This window comes from Typopeltis vanoorti, chromosome 15 (assembly GCF_054136105.1).
Source record: "Typopeltis vanoorti isolate ZY-2024b chromosome 15, IOZ_Tvanoo_1.0, whole genome shotgun sequence".
Classification (NCBI taxonomy): Eukaryota; Metazoa; Arthropoda; class Arachnida; order Uropygi; family Thelyphonidae; genus Typopeltis; species Typopeltis vanoorti.
Window position 1 is genome coordinate 118,533,732 of NC_143563.1, and position 21,137 is coordinate 118,554,868.

General features: G+C 36.1%; 1 protein-coding gene across 1 annotated transcript in view; it reads right to left on the reverse strand.

Moving 5' to 3' along the window:
* Hel89B (histone acetyltransferase 1) overlaps positions 1–21,137 on the reverse strand; it is an 863,997-nt gene that overhangs the window by 439,144 nt on the left and 403,716 nt on the right. Inside the window, exon 20 of the mRNA XM_090405810.1 lies at positions 17,119–17,236. Coding sequence (XP_090261936.1) covers positions 17,119–17,236 — 118 coding nt within the window. The remainder of the gene's footprint in view (positions 1–17,118; positions 17,237–21,137) is intronic.

The following is a 21,137-nucleotide window of genomic DNA, read 5'->3' on the forward strand; positions in this document are numbered from 1 at the left end:
AAGAATTTGTCTGGTAAGAGTAGTTGTATAAGTTTCTCTATTCTAGCATTAACTGTAATATACCTCCGATGCTCAAGGTCCGGGAATATATTTGCTTGGAATATAGCTTACGTAGTTTATTGCCTGCTGTGAATATAAACATTGAGCTGATAGATTTGTGAAGACTGAATAAGATGTGAAATTGTTATATTAACTTGAGATAAGAAGATTTGTGTTTTTGAGACTGTGAATAGTATGTGAAAGTTAGAACATTGAATTAGCATCAGTGACCTAAGAAGAAGTGTTAAGTTAATTGTATAGTTCCATTTTAAAATAGAGTTCTTGTATTTGTTAACCATATCATATATTAAATGTTTTATTTTGTTGATCTAAATATTGTGTTTGCCTGAATTCCTTATTATTGCACCGTTCATAAATATTCGAATCTTGCGGGAACCCCAAGTAAAAATGATAATAGATGATTCGGCCTAATGAGATGACTACTAACTTAATTTAGAACTGATCCTACTATTTATATAGACTAATCTAAGAATAGGGTGGCGCAGTATAAATATAAATTTCCCTACTTTTGGATCGGTGATCATTTCGTAATTAGTTGTATTATTCATAAAAGTGACTTGAAACTAGATAGATTTAGAACACGCCAGAAAAGAGTCCGTCACCACACCATTGTATTTTGGGATATGAATGGTGTAATCCTTAACAAGTACCTCAAAAAAGGTGAAACTGCTAATCCTTATCAAGTATCTCAAAAAAAGGTGAAACTACCACAGCAGCAGTTTATTCAATAGCTCAGAAGGAAATGAAGGAGGTACTGAAGGAAAGACACTCTGGAAAATTGAGCAGAGGCATGTTGCTTTTGCAGTACAAAGAGCTTGCTCAAACTGCTCTCATAAAACCCAACAGACAATACACAACTTGGGCTTTCAATGTCTGCTTACCCACCCTATTCTCTGAAAGAAACCAAATTTACTAAAGATGATGAAGTCATATCTGCAGCTGAGGACTGGTTTGTGCAACAAGGGAAATTTTTTTCTCAGAAGATTGCAAATGATGCAGTAATGATTGTAATACTTTGTGGGGAATATATTGAATAATGTTACATGTTTCTATCCCAATTTCTTCATGGTAATTATCACAACTTTTCTGCATACCCTCATATGTAGGAATATGTGTTTATAGATAAGTTCTGAGTTTAAAAATTATAAATTTTGTTTTTTCAGTATTGAGAGTAAGTTTATTCACATGAAACCAGTTTGTCATGACCATGTTTTGCACTTCACTTACAGTATTTGCAGTGATATTAATGTGGTGTCACCTGCAAAGGTGTTTAATTTACTTGATAATTTTAGGTCACAGAAGTCATTGATGTAAATTATAAATAATACTAGCCAGAGCACAGCATTTCGGGGAACACCACAATTTAGCTGTATGAAATTGCTATAGCTATTGTTAATTTTTACTGCTTGTGATCTACACAATAAATAACTTTGAAACCAGGCATGAACACAACCTTTAATTCTTATAGTTTCTAGTTTTTTTTAAATAAAATATCATGGCTATGTGTCAAAAGCTTTCTGGAGATCTAAAAAATGCTAAAGCCAGTCAGTGTTTGTCTTGTGATGAATAAATTCAAGTCTGTGGAGTTCAGTAGTGCATGTGCAATGCTTAGTTTTTGTCTAAATCCATACTAGTTTTTAGAGAAGTAGTAGTTTTTTTTTTTTTAAATTACTAATCTATTTTCTAATATTATTTTTATTGACTGGTCTTAGAGAAGTGCATGCATTTTGCTTTCATATTTAGTTGTATCCATCACTACAGTTGCATTTCCTTTGTCTGATTTGGTTATGGTAATGTGGTTATTATTGAGTAGCTCTTTTAGAGTCATTATTTCTTTAAGAGGGATATTATTTTTGGGAGGCTTAGAATGGATTAGGATATTGGCCACGTGTAACATTGGCTACTGCCTCCAGCAATAGCCAATAATATTGGCTATTGCTGGAGGCAGATCGTATATCCCATGTTCAACGGAAGCCATTATTTCGGCTTTTGGAACTTCTTTAGGAGGAACGGCAAAATTGTGTCCCCGACTTAACGCACTCGTGGCTTCTTTGGTTAATCCCCCTGATATATTTCAGCTATTTAAATTCACAGTACAGGCAGGTTATTTTACATGGAAAGGGAAAATATACAAACAATTAGATGGGACAGGTATGGGATCCCCCCTTAGCCAACTTCTACATACAACATCTGGAAAAGTTAGCTATCAACACAGCTCAAACCTAGTCTCTGGTTACACTATGTTGATGATGTGTTTGCTATTTGGCCACATGGTCCAGACACACTGAACATTTTTAGTGCATCTAAATAGCCAGCACCCTAAAATCCACTTTACAATGGAACTAGGTGGGACCTCTGGTGATGAGTGTTTGGGAAACACTCATCACCAGAGGTCCCACCTTACATTCCAGGCCACCTACTACCGCCCTTAGAGAGCGCTCCACCTAGATAGGACTTAGTGTCACCCACGTGGTTGGGCTTAGTATTGTAAGATTTGTGTGTGCATGTTACATTAATTGTTTTTGTAATCCCCGTAGATGTCCTAGTGACTAGGAAGAAATATAGGAAGTATTAAATTCTATTTTAATTCTTTTTGAGTGTTGTAAAAAATCCATTAAGCCTCCAACATGACTTTCTGGACTTTCCTTCCTTTCCACACTGATCACACATCTTCCAGAGGGTTCTTTATCATTCTCGGTTTATAGAAAACCCACACATACAGGGAGATATTTACACAAACAATCACACCATCAACCTTCTCAACAATATGGTATCGTAAAAACACTAACCCATACAGCTAGAGCAATTTGTTCCAATGATGTTGCTCTCACTGCTGAACTTTCTCATCTGATCACACCTTCCTGACCAATGGCTATAACTCCCATAAGATAGATAAAATACTAAATGCTACCCAAAAAACTCCCCCACAATCTACCATAGAAGACTACAACAAAACTATCACCATCCCATACATTAAAGGTACATCCGAAAAGATATCTAGGGTGCCCGGTTCATGTCATCGAGCTTAGTATGGACATACAGGAAGAACTGTGGACATCCGCCTCAGTGAACACAAAAAATATATCCAGCACTTTCGCTATGGCAAGTCGGGTCTGGCAAACCATGCTTTGGATACCCCTACACACAAGATCAATTGGAAACAAACAAAAGTACTGCACACAAGCATCTACAAGTCAGAGAGGTTGTTCCTGGAATCAACAGAAGCCTTAAAACATACTCCAAACCTCAACAAGTATGCTGTATAAATCTACCAAAGATTTGGGAGACAGTCATCCTAAGAAGACCAAATTAATTTTTTTTTTTCTTTTTCAAAACTTTTGACTGCTGTTTTTTTTTTTTTTTTTTTTTTTTTTTTTTTTTTAACTTAGATGGTGCCTAATTAGGACTTTAGCATTGTGTTGCACGCTGCAATTACTTATACTAGTCCCACTGTTACACCGAATTGTGGTTGTCTTGCTGTTATAACAAACTTTGTTTGTGTGCTCTGAAGATGCTGGATATAATACCAGCAAAATATTAACTTTTAAGTTAATTTATTTTCTTATCAATATTTTCTTTTCTGTGTTCACATCCATACCGTTAAAATCCAATTCAACAAGATTCCTTATTGAAACTGAATAAACACTGTAAGAAAATTAGAATGAAATAAGCAATAAAAAGATAAAGACTATGAAATGTGGCAAGAACATTAAAAACCTGATCTGGGGAAGATGTATAACAAGTAAAACATTTAGCAATTTAACCATAATTTTTAGTCAAACCTCTGTAACTGGAAGGAGACCTCCACACAGCATTTTCATGAATGCAGAGATCCACTTAGGGCTTATGACAAGACACGGGCACTGCCTGGTTAAAAATGCAGAATGTGAAACAACGAGACTTAAGAAGAAATGGAGAAATTTTATAAGGCATTGAAGAAGGCAGCCAGGACAATGAAAAGGAAAAGTTGGTCTTTGTTGAAAATCTAACTAGCAGAGTAGGAAATGATTAATAGACATACAGAAATGTTTGGGGAAAATTTGGAGAAAAGCACAAAGCTAATAATATTCATAAATACCTGCTGGATTACATTTTAGGACATGGATTAGTTATTACTAAAACCATGTTCCAACAAAACTGTACACAAATTCACATGGAGAGAAGATGAAAGAGATAAGAAAAGACTCATTGACTATGTTATAGTTGATAGTGATATTTTTCCACTGATTCAAGACACAAGCGTATACAGAGGACTCAAAATAGAAGTGATCACTATTCACGTTTTAATAGGATAAAATTGAATTTCATATTGAAAAGAAGAGTGTATAAGAAAGTTTTAAAATGAATCAAAGTTGAGCAGCTTTCAGAGGTGAACTGTAGGCTCAAATACACAAACATCATTAAAGAAGAAATGAAAGACTTTGAAAACAAGAACCAAACCTTGAAGATTCAATAGCAAATCCTGAAGAAAACACTGATGGATTCAGCCAGGGAGATGTGTGGGGGAGGTTGTTTGTAGGGATAGAAAAATCAGAACTCCATGGTGGACTCAGGAAGTTAAGGAGGCAGTGAAGGAAAAGAAGAAAGCATATCAAAAGTTCTGGCAAATACGTCGGCTTGTGCTCTTAGAGAATACAGAGAAAAATGTAAGAAAGCAAAGCACTGTGTAAAACTAGCTAAACAAAAATCATGGGAAGACTTTAGTAAGAACACAGAAAGAAATATCAAAAAGGCAGCAAAATATTCTGGATGCTTGTGAAAAAGCTTAGAAATGGAGGAAAGTACTGTAAAAGAATCAGAAATGATGTAAGTGACATAAAAACTGAAAATAAACATATGCTAGATATTTCGTGTAATTACTTTGAAAGAATGCTAAATGAAACAAGCAATGTCAGCAAAGGTGGTAGAAACAAAAGTTTCTGAAGTAGAAAAAGTCATCAAAAACATGAAATGTGGAAAGGAAACTGGAGTAGATGAAATCTGGCCAGAAATGCACAAATCTGGAAGTATAAAAGTATAAAAGTTATAAAAGCTGAATATCAGAGGGTAAAATTCCAGATGAGTGGAACAGAACTTTCATAGTAAGCATATAGAGGTATTACCCTGCTGAGTGTTTCTAGTAAGATTTATGCAAATATACTTGAGTAAAGCTAAGAATAACTGTGGAATGGAAGCTGGATTCAGGCCAAAAGATTTGAAAGGATCAAAGTTCCACTTTAAGACAAACAGTTGAGAAATCATGGCAACATAATAAAGAACTGTAAAAAGCATATTAACGTTGTCAAGAGGAAAGCTCTTCAAAACTCTATAGTTTTCAAGTTATGGTGTACATGGGACATTATATGGAGTAATACATAGTCTATATTTAAGTTGTAAGTAAGTAGGAAAATGGCTGATGTTAAATCATGTATGTGAAAAGGGTGTACATTATTTTCACTGTTATTCATTATCTATATGAATCACATTATGAAGTCGTATTAAACCTGGTGTATTAAAATTGGCAATGTTAATCTTAGCTCTTTACTTTATGTTATAATGTTATTCCATGACAAAATGTTGTTATAAATTTGATATGAAAATCAGCAATAAAAAGACAAAGACAATAAAAATACGTAGAAACATTGATAACCAAAATTATATCCTAAATGGTGAACCTATAGAATAAATAAAACATTTCTGCTATTTATGCACACTTTTTAGTGAAGGTGGCAAATTAAATATGGAAATAGACAACAGAAATAGTAAAGCTGGAATGGCAGGAAGTGAGGTGAATAAATTTATTTGGAATAAGAAAGGAATTAGTCAAAACATTAAAATTAAGTATATACAAAGATAGTGTTCAAAGCAATTTTAACTTTTGGATCCGAGAGCTGGGTTAGAAATAAAACACTTGATCAAAGATTGGAGACTTCTGATATGAGAGTTCTGAGAAAGATTTGTGGAGTGAACAGACGGCATCAAAGGCAGTATCACATGAGGAAAGAACTTGCCAGTGTTACCATTCAGGAATCTGTTAGTAGAGCTAATCTCGGGTGGTATGGTTACGTAAATAGAATTGTAAAGGAAAGATTAGCAAACCAAGTGTTCTTTGCAAGAAGAAGATAGATTGATAGAGTAAAAAGTGCTTTAAAAGACAGAAATATAAGATCTGATAATGCTGGAGTCTTCACAGATAACAGATTAATTTGGAGGAAAATTGTTGATTGGTAGTTAGTAATGGCATAACTTTTTCGTGTAGTACTATCATAATTAACCTGTACACCACCTGAGGGTGCATATCTGGAATTTGAGGATGATAATAATTAGGTATGGAAATAAGCAGAACAAGCAAATCTAGTATGGTGAAGATTAACTGAATAAATTTATATGGGATGTGAGAAAAATTAGGCAAACCCTCAACTAGTTGTATGTAAACAGTGTTCGAATTTTAACTTATGGATCTGAGAACTAGGTGATTAGAATAAAACACCTGATTAAAGGCTAGAGAAAAGATGTAAGAATTCAGCAAAAAAAAATTACGGGGAGAGCGATTGGATGGCTTAAATAATAGGGTATTAAAAATATTTGGAACATGACACTCTATTAGCATTTGGTAATGTGAGCAGAGCTAATACAGAAAGGCTTATATGTTGTTCATCATTATCCATAATAAAGCTTAATGGAATAACTAACATCAAGATGGGAAAAAAAATCCATTTATTAAATCACTAATATTTTGTCAGTTTCTATCCAGTATCATCAGAGCACAATGAAACTGTGACAGGCAAAGTTAAGTTTTGGTTTATATTAAACTAAGTTTTACTCTAACGTGGTAGTTGTTTCTATAATTTTCATGATGCATTCTGATCATGGTGTAAGCATGAAGGAAAGGACAGGCAAACAGCACTAAACCAAGCAATTGTAGAAACAATTTAAGTGGTAACTGACACTCAATGTCCTTATATGGTGCCCTCTATGGGAGGTTAAAGAAAATAGAGGAAAAGCAAAATAGGTTTGTTGCCAATACTAGTGTTTAGTCCAGACAGATATCAGACTAGTATGGAGGAAACTTGTCAATATGAAGTTCGTAATAACATAAACTTTTAATATAGTACTATAACAGGAAACAGGGATTTCATGATATTGATCGCAAGAATGATGTAAAAGCTTTTTGGTTAAATGCCATGGAAACCAAAACAGTAAAGGACAGAATTTCCATTGATAAGGCTATGTCTTATCAATTGTAGAATGTGACCTGATATTTCTACAAAGGAAGTCATGCATCATAATATACAATGGATGACAGTGAGCATTAACACTGGACTCATAATAAAGAAACTGTCAATTGCAACAGTACAGCTTTCTCCAAAGCTTACAATTCAATCTGTATAGAAATCAGTGACATAGGCTAGCGTTGGATCCTATTTCGTCTTAACCCATACTTTGGATCCAATATGTTTGTCACTACGATATTCTTAAACAAAAAATAAGTTGCTAGTTGATTTCTAATCCGAATATAGAGAAAATCTGTATTTACTGACTGCGCCACTCTATATATAAATTAGTTCAAGAATTGAAGTAAATCCAACTCTCAACTATTTCCCCTTAATATGTTATTATTATGTATACAGGCCGAGTTTATTTAACTTATTTAATTCACCCGCTTTGGTTCGAATATTTTATGAACGGTGCAGTAAAAGAGATTCAGGCAAAATACAAATTTCGATCAGTAAAACAAACATTTAATTTACGATTACAAATTATACAGTTTAGTTTAAATCACTGAATAAGGTATTATAAACATTTTAGCTCATCTGATAATACAGTCATATAATTTCAGGCAATGGTAAATCTGTTGTCTGAAATACAGCTTTCAAAAAATTCAATTAACTATTTGATAAAGTTTAAAGTCATAAAGTTCCTTAGTAACCAATTATGCAAATATCTCATAGTTACTTAAGTTACAAATACTACAAAAGGGTGGCAACACTTCTTCACAACACTTCTTCTAAATCCACACTCCAGTTAATCTCCGAAAAAGTTACTGTTAATGTAGGGATATTTTAGGAAGAAACACACACACATCTCCGCACAGGAATATCAATAGTTGGATGATTCTTACTGGTAATATTCCTTGTTCATCTACTTATATACGAACATTTCTTAAAACTGTATACACTTAAAACAATTAACAACGCTCATTAAAACATCTTCCTAGTAATTAACTGAATAAATTAGTGGTCGCAATTCACATAGTTAAACGTTCTTGCTCAGATCAAAAGGCTTGTACTATCTTTGACATCACTTGACCAATTTAGTACTCTACTAATAACTCTTGAACTAAGATAACACACAGTAATTCTTTAACTTGAAGATTTTACGCACAATTGCCTATACTTCTGGCATTTAATTAATCATTTGGGCACTATATCTCTTAACACAACTATCGTTTAAATTCAACCTTGCTGCCTCTATTTATTCTCTTAGTTACTCCGTGCTAAGCTTCAAGTTTCCGTGTGTCCCTGAAAAGTCGGTCCTGAATTTAAATGCCAACTAAAGTATAGCTAGTCATCCAATTGTCACCTTGCTATATTCTATTGCTTTATTTGTTGTTCTACAACTTACTAGCTAACTCGCTCCTCGACTAGTAAATTTTAATTAGCTACTTGAGTGACTCGCTGTTATCGCACTCTGATTCCCCGAATCAATATCCTCTGATTCCATCCGAATGAATCGTTTTCTCCGTTCTTCGCTTATATATCCCTTCTTCCCGCCGAAATTATTCTTGTCCTCTATTCAACTAAAATCCTTTCCAGCCCTTCAACACTCATCAACGCACTGTTCTAAACTCGTGCTAGCTAGTGTTTTGGTTGTCATGGAGACATACGTCTCCATGACAACCAAAACAAAATATAATAAAACTGAGGCATTTGCGTAATGTTATACCTCTACATACAGGAACAAATAAGGAATTTTTACACTTCAATTAATATGCAGTTAAAATGTTGAATACAAATTCTAATAATATTAACATAGCAATAAATAAAATAAACTTAATAATATTTTAATACAGAGTCTTTTCACTATTAACACATATCCTTGATTAAATAATTAAATATCAATAGAACTTAAAGGTAGTTATATGAATATTAATTTATAAACAAGTGATTTACATTAAATAATAATTACAAGTTTAGCTTATGTGATGGAAGATCATGTTGGATTCTGAAGCAAATATTAATTACTCAAATCTCTATATATTCAGAATCCAACACTAGGATATGCATTGTGAATTTACATTGACTGAGCCCATCCTGGTAGTCACTGATTAAATGGCGGGCTAACAAGTGTTGAAGCAAATGAATGAGGTGAAGATAAAGGAACAACATAGTTTGATGACAGAGTTTTTCATCTTCTCCTCAGGTTGAATATAGCACTGATACTATGAGAGAGAGATGCCTGCTGAGCATAAAAGAGCTAATGCCTGTCCTGTATCATCATGAATTGTAACAACACGAAGTTCAGAAACAGTATAAAGGACTAATAACAGAAGATGTTTTTTGGTTTATTTAAGACTTTTTCTGATGCCTTTCTTGTGAAAAGTGACAGAAACAATATTACTGTTTATGCTATGCATATAGGAGATCCTACATCTTACAAGCAGTTAACTAAAAATTCACATGTATGACACAGCAATTATGGTTTAAAATAAATTTAAAGGGGTGCTTAAGGGTCAAAGCTGTATAACTGAGAGGAGACCTCCACACAGCCTTTAAAGGAATGCGGAGAACCGACCAGGGCTTCTGACCTAATGTCCAATCCTCACTTTCTCGTGGTGCACCCTGTTGGGTATCTACTTTGATACTGAACGAATGAGGATGGGCTGGCAATTTGGGATTTAGCCGACCAAATTGTATTCTTATTGGTTAAACCAAAATAAAAAATGATGGTACAACATGACAAAATTTCATGCCGGCTGGGGGCGTCGCCCGGTTAAACAAGGCCCCCGTTGTTTTCACCAGGGAACAAGGGCGAAAAGTCAGCTACTGGAACAAATCTAAAAACAAACCCCAACTCAACATCACCAGAGTTAAAGGTCGGTACTATCAACGTAAGAAGCCTGAATGGCAAAGAAATGAAGCTAGCTGAGGAATTAGATAAGTACCAGATCGACATAATAGGGGTGACTGAAACAAAAAAGACCAAAACTGGTGAGATCGTTCTGAGCAATAAATACAAAATGTTATATTCAGGCAATGACAATCAAGGAAAAGAAGGAGTAGCCATAGTATTCAACACAAAATACGAGGCTAATCTTCTTGAATGGCAGTCAGTCTCAAGTAGAGTAATGTGGGCAAATATGAGAATGGGGAACTGGACAATGAGACTTATTTGTGCCTATGGTCCCACAGAAAGTTCTACTAAGGTAGAAGTGGAGGAATTTTTTGACGCTTTAGAAAAAGCAACTGACACAATGAAAAACGAAAAGTTATGCTATGCATATAGGAGATCCTACATCTTACAAGCAGTTAACTAAAAATTCACATGTATTTTGGACAATGGACAAACTGGACAATGAGACTTATTTGTGCCTATGGTCCCACAGAATGTTCTACTAAGGTAGAAATGAAGGAACGTTTTGAGGCTTTAAAGAGAGCAACTGACACAATGAAAAACGAAAAGTTGGTCCTTGTTGGGGATCTAAATAGCAGAGAAGGAAATGATTGTGAGGGATCTAAATAGCAGAGAAGGAAATGATTGTGAGACATATAAAAATATTTCGGGAAAATATGGAGAAAACAGCAAAGGTAATAATAATGGCAAATATCTGTTGGATTTCTGCTCAGGACATGGACTGGTTATTACTAACACCATGTTCCAACATAAAAATGTGCACAAATTCACATGGAGAGAAGAGGCTAGGAATAAGAAAAGTCTCACTGACTATGTTATTGTTGATAGTGATGTTTTCTCCCTGGTGCAGGATGCCAAAGTGTACAGAGGATTTGAAATTGGAAGTGATCACTATTTAGTCTTGAGCAGAATAAAATTGAATTTCATGTTGAAAAGAATAACATGTAAGAAAGTTTTAAAGCGAATAAAAGTTGAGCAGCTCTCAAATGTGAACTGTAGACTAAAATACAGAAAGATTATTGAAAAGAAAATGAAAGAGTTTGAGAACAGGAATCAAACCTTGGAGATTCAGTGGCAAACTCTGAAGAAAACATTGATTGATTCTGCCAGAGAGGCATGTGGTGAGGTTGTGTGCAAGGATAAAAAAAATCAGAACTCCCTGGTGGACATAGGAGGTTAAAGAGGCAGTGAAGGAAAAGAAGAAAGCATATCAAAAGTTCCTGGCAAATAAGTCAGCTTTTACTCTTACAGAATACAGAGACAAATGTAAGAAAGCTAAACAGTGTGTAAAACTAGCTAAACAAAAGTCATGGGAGGACTTTGGCAAGAATATAGAAAATAAATATCAAGAAGGTGGCAAAATATTCTGGAGGTTGTTGAAGAAGCTTAGGAATGGAGGAAAGAGTGCTGTAAAAGGAATTAGAGATGATAAAGGTGAAATGAAAACAGGAGAAAAAGATATCCTTGAAGTATGGAGTAATTACTTTGAAAAACTGCTAAATGAAACAAGCAGTGATGACAGCACAGTGATAAAAAACACTGACCAGGCATGCAGTCAGGAATACTTATCCATACTTGAAGTAGAAAAAGCCATCAAAGGCTTGAAATGTGGAAAGGCAGCAGGAGTAGATGATATTCGACCAGAAAGTATCGTGGTATAAAAGTCTTACAGTGGCTGCACTGCATAGTTCAGAAAGCCTGGACTGAGGGACGAATTCCCGATGATTGGAGTAGAGCTCTCATAGTACCCATATATAAAAAGGGAAATAAAAATGAATGTGAGAATTACAGAGGTATTTCCCTACTGAGTGTTCCTCGCAATATCTATGCAAGTATACTTGAGAAATGGTTGAGAAGAATTGTGGAAGAAAAGCTTGGTGAAGAACAAGCTGGATTCAGGCCAAATAGAGGCTGTCAGGATCAGATCTTCACTTTATGACAAATATTCGAGAAAGCATGGGAATATAACAAAGATCTGTATTTAAGTTTTGTCGATTTGGAAAAGGCATATGACAAGGTGTCAAGAGAGAAGCTATTCAATACGCTGCAGTTATATGGTGTCAATGGGGCATTATATCAAGCAATACTTAGTCTTTATTTGAGTTGTAAGTCAGCAGTTAGAATTGAAGGAAGTACAGGAAGATGGTTTAATGTTAAATCTGGTGTGAGACAAGGATGTACATTATCCCCTCTGTTATTCATTATCTATATGGATCACATTATGAAGGAAAGTGGTGATAACCTCATATCAAAATTGGAGATGTTAATGTCAGCTCTTTGCTTTATGCGGATGATGTTATACTTCTAAATAAATCTGCAACAAGTCTGCAAGATTCTCTGACTAAATTGAATAGCTGTTGTAATAGATATGGTATGAAGGTCAGCAATAAAAAGACAAAGACAATGAAAATAGGCAGAATCATTGAAAATGTCAACTGTGTTGTGAATGGAGAACCTGTGGAACAAGTAAAACATTTCAGTTACTTAGGCACGTTTTTACTGAAGATGGTAAATTAAATATAGAAATAGACAACAGAATCAGCAAAGCTGGTATAGTGGGAAGTCAATTGAATAAATTTATATGGAATAAGAGAGAAATTAGTCAGAACACTAAATTAGCTGTATACAAGACAGTGTTCAAACTAGTTTTAACTTAGGGATCTGAGAGCTGGGTCAGAAGTAAAACACTTGACCAAAGACTAGAGACCGCAGATATGAGAGTCCTGAGAAAGATTAGAGGCGTGAACAGATGGCATCAATGGCAATATCATATTAAAAATGAGGATATTAGGAAAGAACTTGACATTGTCAGCATCCAGGAATGTGTTAGCAGAGCTAATCTCAGGTGGTATGGTCACTTAAACAGAATGGGCGAGGAAAGATTAGCAGAACAAGTGTTCTCTGCCAGGTTGGCAGGAAAACGACCCAGAGGAAGACCAAGATATAGGTGGATTGATATGGTACAAAGTGCCTTAGACGATAGAAATATAAGATCTGATAATGTTGGAGTCTTGACAAGTAACTGACTGATTTGGAGGAAAATTGTAGATAGGAAGTTAGTAATGATGTAAATTTTTCATGTAGTACTGTCATATCCTGTACACCCCTTGAGGGTACATGGCAATAATTTGATGATGATGATGAATAAATTTAAAAATGATGGTACAACATGACAGCATTTCATGCCGGCTGAGGCGTCGCCCGGTTAAACAAGGCCACAGTTGTTTTTGCCAGGGAACCAGGACAAGCAGTGAAAAGTCAGCTACTGGAAGAAATCCTAAAACCCACCCCAACTCAACATCACCAGAGTTCAAGATCAGTACTATCAACATAAGAAGTCGGAATGGCAAAGAAATGGAGCTAGCTGAGGAATTAGATAAGTACCAGATCGACATAACAGGAGTGAGTGGAACAAAAAAAAAAAAAGGCAAAAGTGGAGAGATCTTTCTGAGCAATAAATACAAAATTCAGGCAATGACAATCAAGTAAAAGAAGGAAATGCCATAGTATTCAATACTAAATATGAGGCTAATTTTCTTGAATGGCAGTCAGTCTCAAGTAGAGTAATGTGGGCAAATATGAGAATGGGAAACTGGACAATGAGACTTATTTGTGCCTATGGTCCCACAGAATGTTCTACTAAGGTAGAAATGAAGGAACGTTTTGAGGCTTTAAAGAGAGCAACTGACACAATGAAAAAGGAAAATCTGGTCCTTGTTGGGGATCTAATAGCAGAGTAGACTGTCAAACATACAAAAATATATTGGAAAAATTCGGAGAAAAGAGCAAAGCTAATAATAATGACAAATACATGTCCTGAGCAAATACAGGATTTCTGCTCAGGACATGGACTGGTTATTACTAACACCATATTCCAACATAAAAATGAGCACAAATTCACATGGAGAGAAGAGGCAAGGAATAAGAAAAGTCTGATTGACTATGTTACATGTTGATGGTGATGTTTTCTCCCTGGTGCAGAACACAAGAGTGTACAGAGGATTTGAAATTGGAAGTGATCACCATTTAGTCTTGAGCAGGATAAAATTAAATTTCATATCAAAAAGAAGAACATGTAAGAAAGTTTTTCAAATAAATGTTGAGCAGCTCTCAGATGTGAACTGTAGCCTAAAATACACAATCATGATTGAAGAAAAAATGAAAGAGCTTGAGAACAGGAACCAAACCTTGGAGATTCAGTGGCAAGCACTGAGGACAACAATGATTGATTCAGGAAGAGAGGCATGTGGTGAGGTTGTCTGTAAGGATAGAAAAATCAGAACTCCATGGTGGACATAGGAAGTAAAACAGGCAGTGAAAGAAAAGAAGAAAGCATATCAAAAGTTCCTGGCAAAAAAAACTGCTTGTGCTCTTAGAGAATACAGAGACAAATGTAACAAAGCTAATCACTGTGTAAAACTAGCTAAACAAAAGTCATGGGAGGACTTTGGTAAGAACATGGAAAATAAATATCAAGAAGAGTGGCATGACATTCTGGAGGTTGTTGAAGAAGCTCAGAAGTGGAGGAAAGAGTGCTGTAAAAGGAATTAGGGATGATAAAGGTGACATGAAAACAGGAAAAAAAGATACGCTTGAAGTATGGAGTAATTATTTCTAAAAATTGCTAAATGAAACAAGAAGTGATGACAGCATACTGGTAAAAAACACTGACCAGGCATGCAGTTAGGAATACATATCCATACTTGAAGTATAAGAAGCCATCAAAAGCCTGAAATGATCAAGTATGGAGGTATAAAAGTCTTACAGTGGTTGCACTGCATAATTCAGTAGGCCTGGACAGAGGGACGAATTCCAGATGATTGGAGTAGAGTTCTCATAGTACTCATATATAAAAAAGGGAAATAAAACTGAATGTGAGAATTGCAGAGGTATTTCTCTACTGAGTGTTCCTGTAAGATATATGCAATTATACTCGAGAAACGGTAGAGAAGGATTGTGGAAGAGAAGCTTGATGAAGAACAAGCTGGATTTAGGCCAAATACAAGCTGTCAGGATCAGATCTTCAATTTACGAGAAATAGTTGAGAAATCTCGGGAATATAACAAAGATCGGTATTTAAGTTTTGTAGATCTGGAAACGGCATATGACAAGGTGCTAAAAGAGAAGCTATTCGAAACGCTACAGTTATATGGTGTCAATAGGGCATTATATCAAATAAAACTTAGTCTTTACTTGAGTTGTAAGTCAGCAGTTAGAATTGAAGGAAGTACAGATCTTGTGTTAGACAAGGATATACATTGTCCCATCTTTTATTCATTATGTATATGGATCACATTATGAAGGAAATATTAAACCTGATATCAAAATTGGAGATGTTAATCTCAGCTCTTTGCTCTATGCAGATGATGTCATACTTCTAAATTAATCCACTACAGGTCTGCAAGATTCTCTGGCTAAAGTGAATAACAGTTGTAATAGATGTGGTATGAAGGCCAGCATTAAAAAGACAAAGACAATGAAAATAGGAAGAAGCACTGAAAATATCAACTGCATTGTGAATGAAGAACCTATAGAACAACTGAAACACATTTCAGGAACTTAGGCACGATTTTTAGTGAACAGGGTAAATTAAACAGAATCAACAAAGCCATTATTGTAGGAAGTCACCTGAAAAAATTTATATGGAATAACAGAGAAATTAGTCAAAACACTAAATTCGCTGTATATAAGACGATATTCAGCCAATTTTAACCCATGGATCTGAGAGCTGGGTCAGAAGTAAAACACCTGACCAAAGACTAGAGACAGCTTGGATATGAGAGTCCTGAGAAAGATTAGGGGCATAAAGAGATGGCATCAATGGGAATATCATATTAAAAACGAGGAAATTAGGAAAGAACTTGACATTGTCATTATCCAGGAATGTGTTAGCAGAGCTAATCTCAGGTGGTATGGTCACTTAAACAGAATGGGCGAGGAAAGATTAGCAGAACAAGTGTTCTCTGCCAGGTTTGCAGGAAAACGACCCAGAGGAAGACCAAGATATAGGTGGATTGATACAGTAAAAAGTGCCTTAGAAGATATGATAATGTTGGAGTCTTGACAAGTAACAGATTGATTTGGAGGAAAATTGTAGATAGGAAGTTAATAATGATATAATTTTTCATGCAGTACTATCATATACTTTATAGATCAGGATAGTATCCTGCATAGATAAGGTCCTTATATATACCCTTGAGGATATATATCAGGAATTTGATGATGATGACAGAGTAATTAACTTTTTAATATGTAAATATTTTGTTTTAAGTATCATAAGATCACCAGTATATTTATTAAATAACAATAGGAATTACATTCAAAAAACATTAGCGTGCATGCTTACATTGTTTTTTGAATGTAATTCCTATTGTTGTTTAATAACTGTATTGATTATGTCATGATACTTAAGACGAAATTTTTACATATTAAAAAGTTAATTACTGTGCATATGTGTAAATTTTTAGTTAGGAATACTCCACAGGTTTCACTATATAAGAAGAAGAATAAAGCGGTTAATCCTACCCATTTCACTGTTTATTTATTTGAGGAGAAGAACGAAGCCAGCCGGTGACTTTATTTACATTAATGGATAATCAAAGAAGAATAAACACAAATGAACAGAAGTTGTGCTGCTCAATGGTCTCTGTACGGGATGTGAACACATGTCTGTCATGTATACAAAAGGTTAATTTTCTACATCAAGTTCTTTAGAAGCCAGATTTGGAGTTTTTGATAGCTAATTTGCTAGTCTAAGCCTTCGGTGTAGGTTTTAAATACAGGTTTTATTTAAATAAATAAAGACAAATATCAAATAAATCAAACTGCTCTTTTGTATAAAAAATACTGATATGACATAATAATTTTATAAAAGTGATTTAACTTAATACAGTTTTTACAAATGTACATAATAAATGATCTCATTCATAAGTAATAACCAAATACCTGAAAGAGTTCGTTTTGTTCCCTCTTTATTGATTCCATTAAAGGTCGAATAATTGGATTAAGTTTTTCAGGAAGACAATGAAGGGAAATTAAGGCACCAGCCAGTGAGGATTGCACACTGAAATCAACAAAAGTAATTTTCTGTTAAGTAATAATTTTCATATACATTGAAAATATATTGAGAGCAGTAAATCACCACTCCATATAAAAAAGTATTTATTACTTCCCATCCATCCATCTTCAAGGCCCACTTTTCCTAATAGGGTTGTGGGGGCAGCAGCTGCAAGAGGGACTATGAATGGTCACGATCCTCCGGCACCAAGCACAGGTGTTCTTGTGGGACTAACAGATGTGTTCACCCAAGGCTCTGGTTATAATCTGTTCGAGCACATCCTTGGCTTTCCACGTGGCCTCCCACCCTCTGGCTAGGCAAAGAGGGCCTGCTGGGGAGCCTCTCTTGTGGCATTCTGATCTCATTTACCATTGTAACTGAGATCTCTCAACACAGAGAAGCAGCAGTTGGGTATTGAGGGTTTCCTGAATTGCAGAGCTTCTGACTCTGTTGAGTCTTGTCATCCCTGCAACCCCTCAAAGGAACCTCATTTTAGCAGCTTGGATTCGTGTCCACATTCTTTCGGTCATTACCAAGCTCTCATGACCACAGGTGAGGATTGGGACAGAGACGGTATTGAAAACAGCCAGCTTTGCCTTCTGGCTTAACTCCCGTTTCAACACAACTGAACGGCCAAACTCCTGCAATATTGTGCTTGCTGAGCCAATTCAAGTATCTAGCTCTACGTCCCACTTTCCATCACTCGTGAATATGGACCCAAGTTATTTAAACCTCTCCACCTGCCTCAGTGGGACTCCACTCACAAGTAGAGTGCACTGGGATGGTTGTCTTGAGACCCACAAATGTTTCTGTTTTGGCCACAATGATCTTCATCCTGGCTTCTGCACAAACAGCTACAAACCTATTCAGGGTCCACTGGAGGTCATCTGTGGAAGAGCTAAGCAGAACTAGGTCATCTGCAAAAAGCAGATGTCCAATGCTACATCTTCCAATTCTGACACACTCACTGCCTCGGCTGTGACAATCAATCCAGTCCATAAATATTATGAAAAGGAGGGGCGACAGAACAAACCCTTGGCGGAGGCCAACGGAGACTGTGAAAGGTTCAGACTTTGTGCTGTTTACCCTGACTGTTTACTCCAGATATTCATACAGGTACTGGATGGCGGCTAATATTTGACCATCCACTCCATACTCCACTACTTGCCAAAGCTTATCTCGAAGAACCTTGGCATATTCCCAAGATTTCTCAAAAACTTGCCTTAAAGTGAAGATTTAGTCAGTTGTGCTTCTACCAGGACGAAAGCCACATTGTTCTTCCTGGAACTTTGACTCAACTATACTCCTGTGCCTTCTTTCCAAGCACCTAGCATGTACTTTCTCAGGCAGGCTGAGCAGAGAGATGCCACGATAGTTGTTGAAATCTCTCTGGTCTCCCTTCTTGAAGACTGGTATTATTATGCCTGTTTGCCATTGCTTTGGTGCTCACTCAAATATCCAAGCAGCCTGACAGTCAGCCATAGAACACCGTCTCGATTTAAGGCTTTTAGCATTTCGGGCCGAATTTCATCATCACCAGCAGCCCTACCTGATTTCGGCGATTATATTGCCAAATAGACTTCTTCTGCTGTGAGCCTAGTTATTGCCCCGATCTACACCTCGTATATGTCCACAGTTGCTGTGCCACCTGGGTTGAGAAGGGTTCTCAAAGTATTCCCCACATCTGTGGAGGATATCCTTCTCGGTTGTTAACAGTGTACCATCAGAGGCCTTATGATGGTTAAGTCTACTGCGATGATGAAAGCATTTGGTTTCTGTAGCCATAGAGTGCAGACAACAAGGTAGTGGTCAGATGACAGTTCTGCCCCTCTCCTCACACAAATGTCCAGCACTGAGGAAAATAGGTCTGCTGAGGCTATAAAGAAGTCAATCAGAGACCTTTGTCCAAGTGTATCCCTGTACCAGGTATACTTATAGACTTCTCGGTGCTGGAAGAAGGTATTCATTATGGACAAGCTGTTAGTACAGCAGAAGTCCAATAATTTCAACCTATTCGCATTAAGGTCAGGGTCTCCATTCCTCCCAATCATACCCCTCCATATCTGGTCATCTGTTTCAACATGTGCATTAAAGTCACCCATCAGCAGGACGGATTCCATGTCTCTCATCCTGTCAAAAGCAGCATCCACTTCCTCTAGGAAGGCACAGTATTCTGACTCAAGATTAGGTTCATAGGCTTGCACCACAGTCAAGTTGTCGTTTTTCATCTGGAGCCTTAATACACATATCCATGAATGCTCCCAACGGGATCCACTCAGCAACACAGTCTGACAGCCAGGGGCTTGTGAGTATCCCCACACCCACTTGAGCAGACGTTGTTGTGCTCACACCAGAGTAGAAGAGCTTCCACCCCTCATCCAGATCGACAGTTCCAGCAGCTCTCCTCTTGATTGAAGAATGCCAGACTAAATCTAGTTACTTGGCTTCCTCGACCAGTTCTTTCTCCTTCACTGTCAGAGAAAAGATGTTCCAGTTGCCTAAAGCCATAGTCTGGTGCTGTTGTCGCTGCCATTTCTGTCCTTTTGCAGAACCATTTCTTTGCGCTGCACCTAAATACCTCCCCAAACAGGTAGCAGGCCCACTGATGGAGTTTCCTCTAGCAGAGTGCTGAGTAATGGTGTCTAAGGGAGACTTATTACTTATTTATTATTTACTTATTTTTACATATTTATTATTTACTTAATTTTACGTATTTATTATGTACTATTTATAATTTTGTCTTGGTCTATAACATGATGTGATCACTGATGATTTACTAGCAAATCCACCTGCTGCTATCAGCAGGAATAAAAAAAAATCTAATTTTTTTTATAAAGAGTATATAAAAAGTAGCATTTTGTATGCATTAATTTACAACTGTTATAAAAACGGTAATAAAAAATATCATTACTTTTACCATACAAACTGTCAAAAGTCATTTTGCTACAGTCCTCAGTGCTTAATCACAACTTTATTAGTTTTCTTGCACTGGCATTCACTAAATACCAGAGAAATGATGGCACTGATTATAGGTCCTTCGGCTTCTTATGTATGAGACCAATATGAATTGAGTGGTAATTATCAGTTTAAGTTAGTATTGATGAACTTTGAGTTAAGCAATACAGTGGGTAAGAGATGTAATGCAAAAAGGAAGTGGAACTATTTTCCCCTCCCTCTGGAGTGTGTGTGTAAATAACTAATTTCAACAACAAAGATAGGTCTACATGCCAAGCTCTCTTATTCTGAAGAAGTGACTGCGCTGGTGAAGTTAATCAAATCTAGGCTAGTCCAACTAAATGTGAAGGAACAGGTTTTGAAAAAAGTTTCCTTGAGCTAACTTATATCGAGCCAGTCTCCATTGAAGAAAACTTTTTTCCTATAAGTGGAACATGCTGCATTTTCCTCATGAATATGATTGTCCTTAATCAGGCATTTTAAAGGAACAACATGCTACACATATTGTTAAATGGTAAACTTAGATATGATTAGCACATGGAGAAAAATAGAATTTATTAAAACCACAATATATTTCATCGAATGTTACATGACCAGGACAAGGAGTCATCATTAACCATTTTCCAAAACATGAATCACAAGATGAGTCATGCAGCATATGCATACTACCTTATCTCTCAATGACAGCTGAGTTGATAAACATGCACTATCAGAATTCAAAGGAACAAACTGAATATCTTCTATAACTAACATTTACATTGGGGGATGCTCACCCAGGTAAGAAAAACAAAGTTTTTCTTACCTGGGTGAGCATCCCCCAATGCTTCATACTAGAGAATGGCTTCACCTCAAAGAAGTTTACGTGTATCCTGGGCACTTACAAGCTAATCCCCAAGAACCCCAAACCAGCATGGTGATTCCCTATCCTATACATTTGCAAGCATCTCTGAGA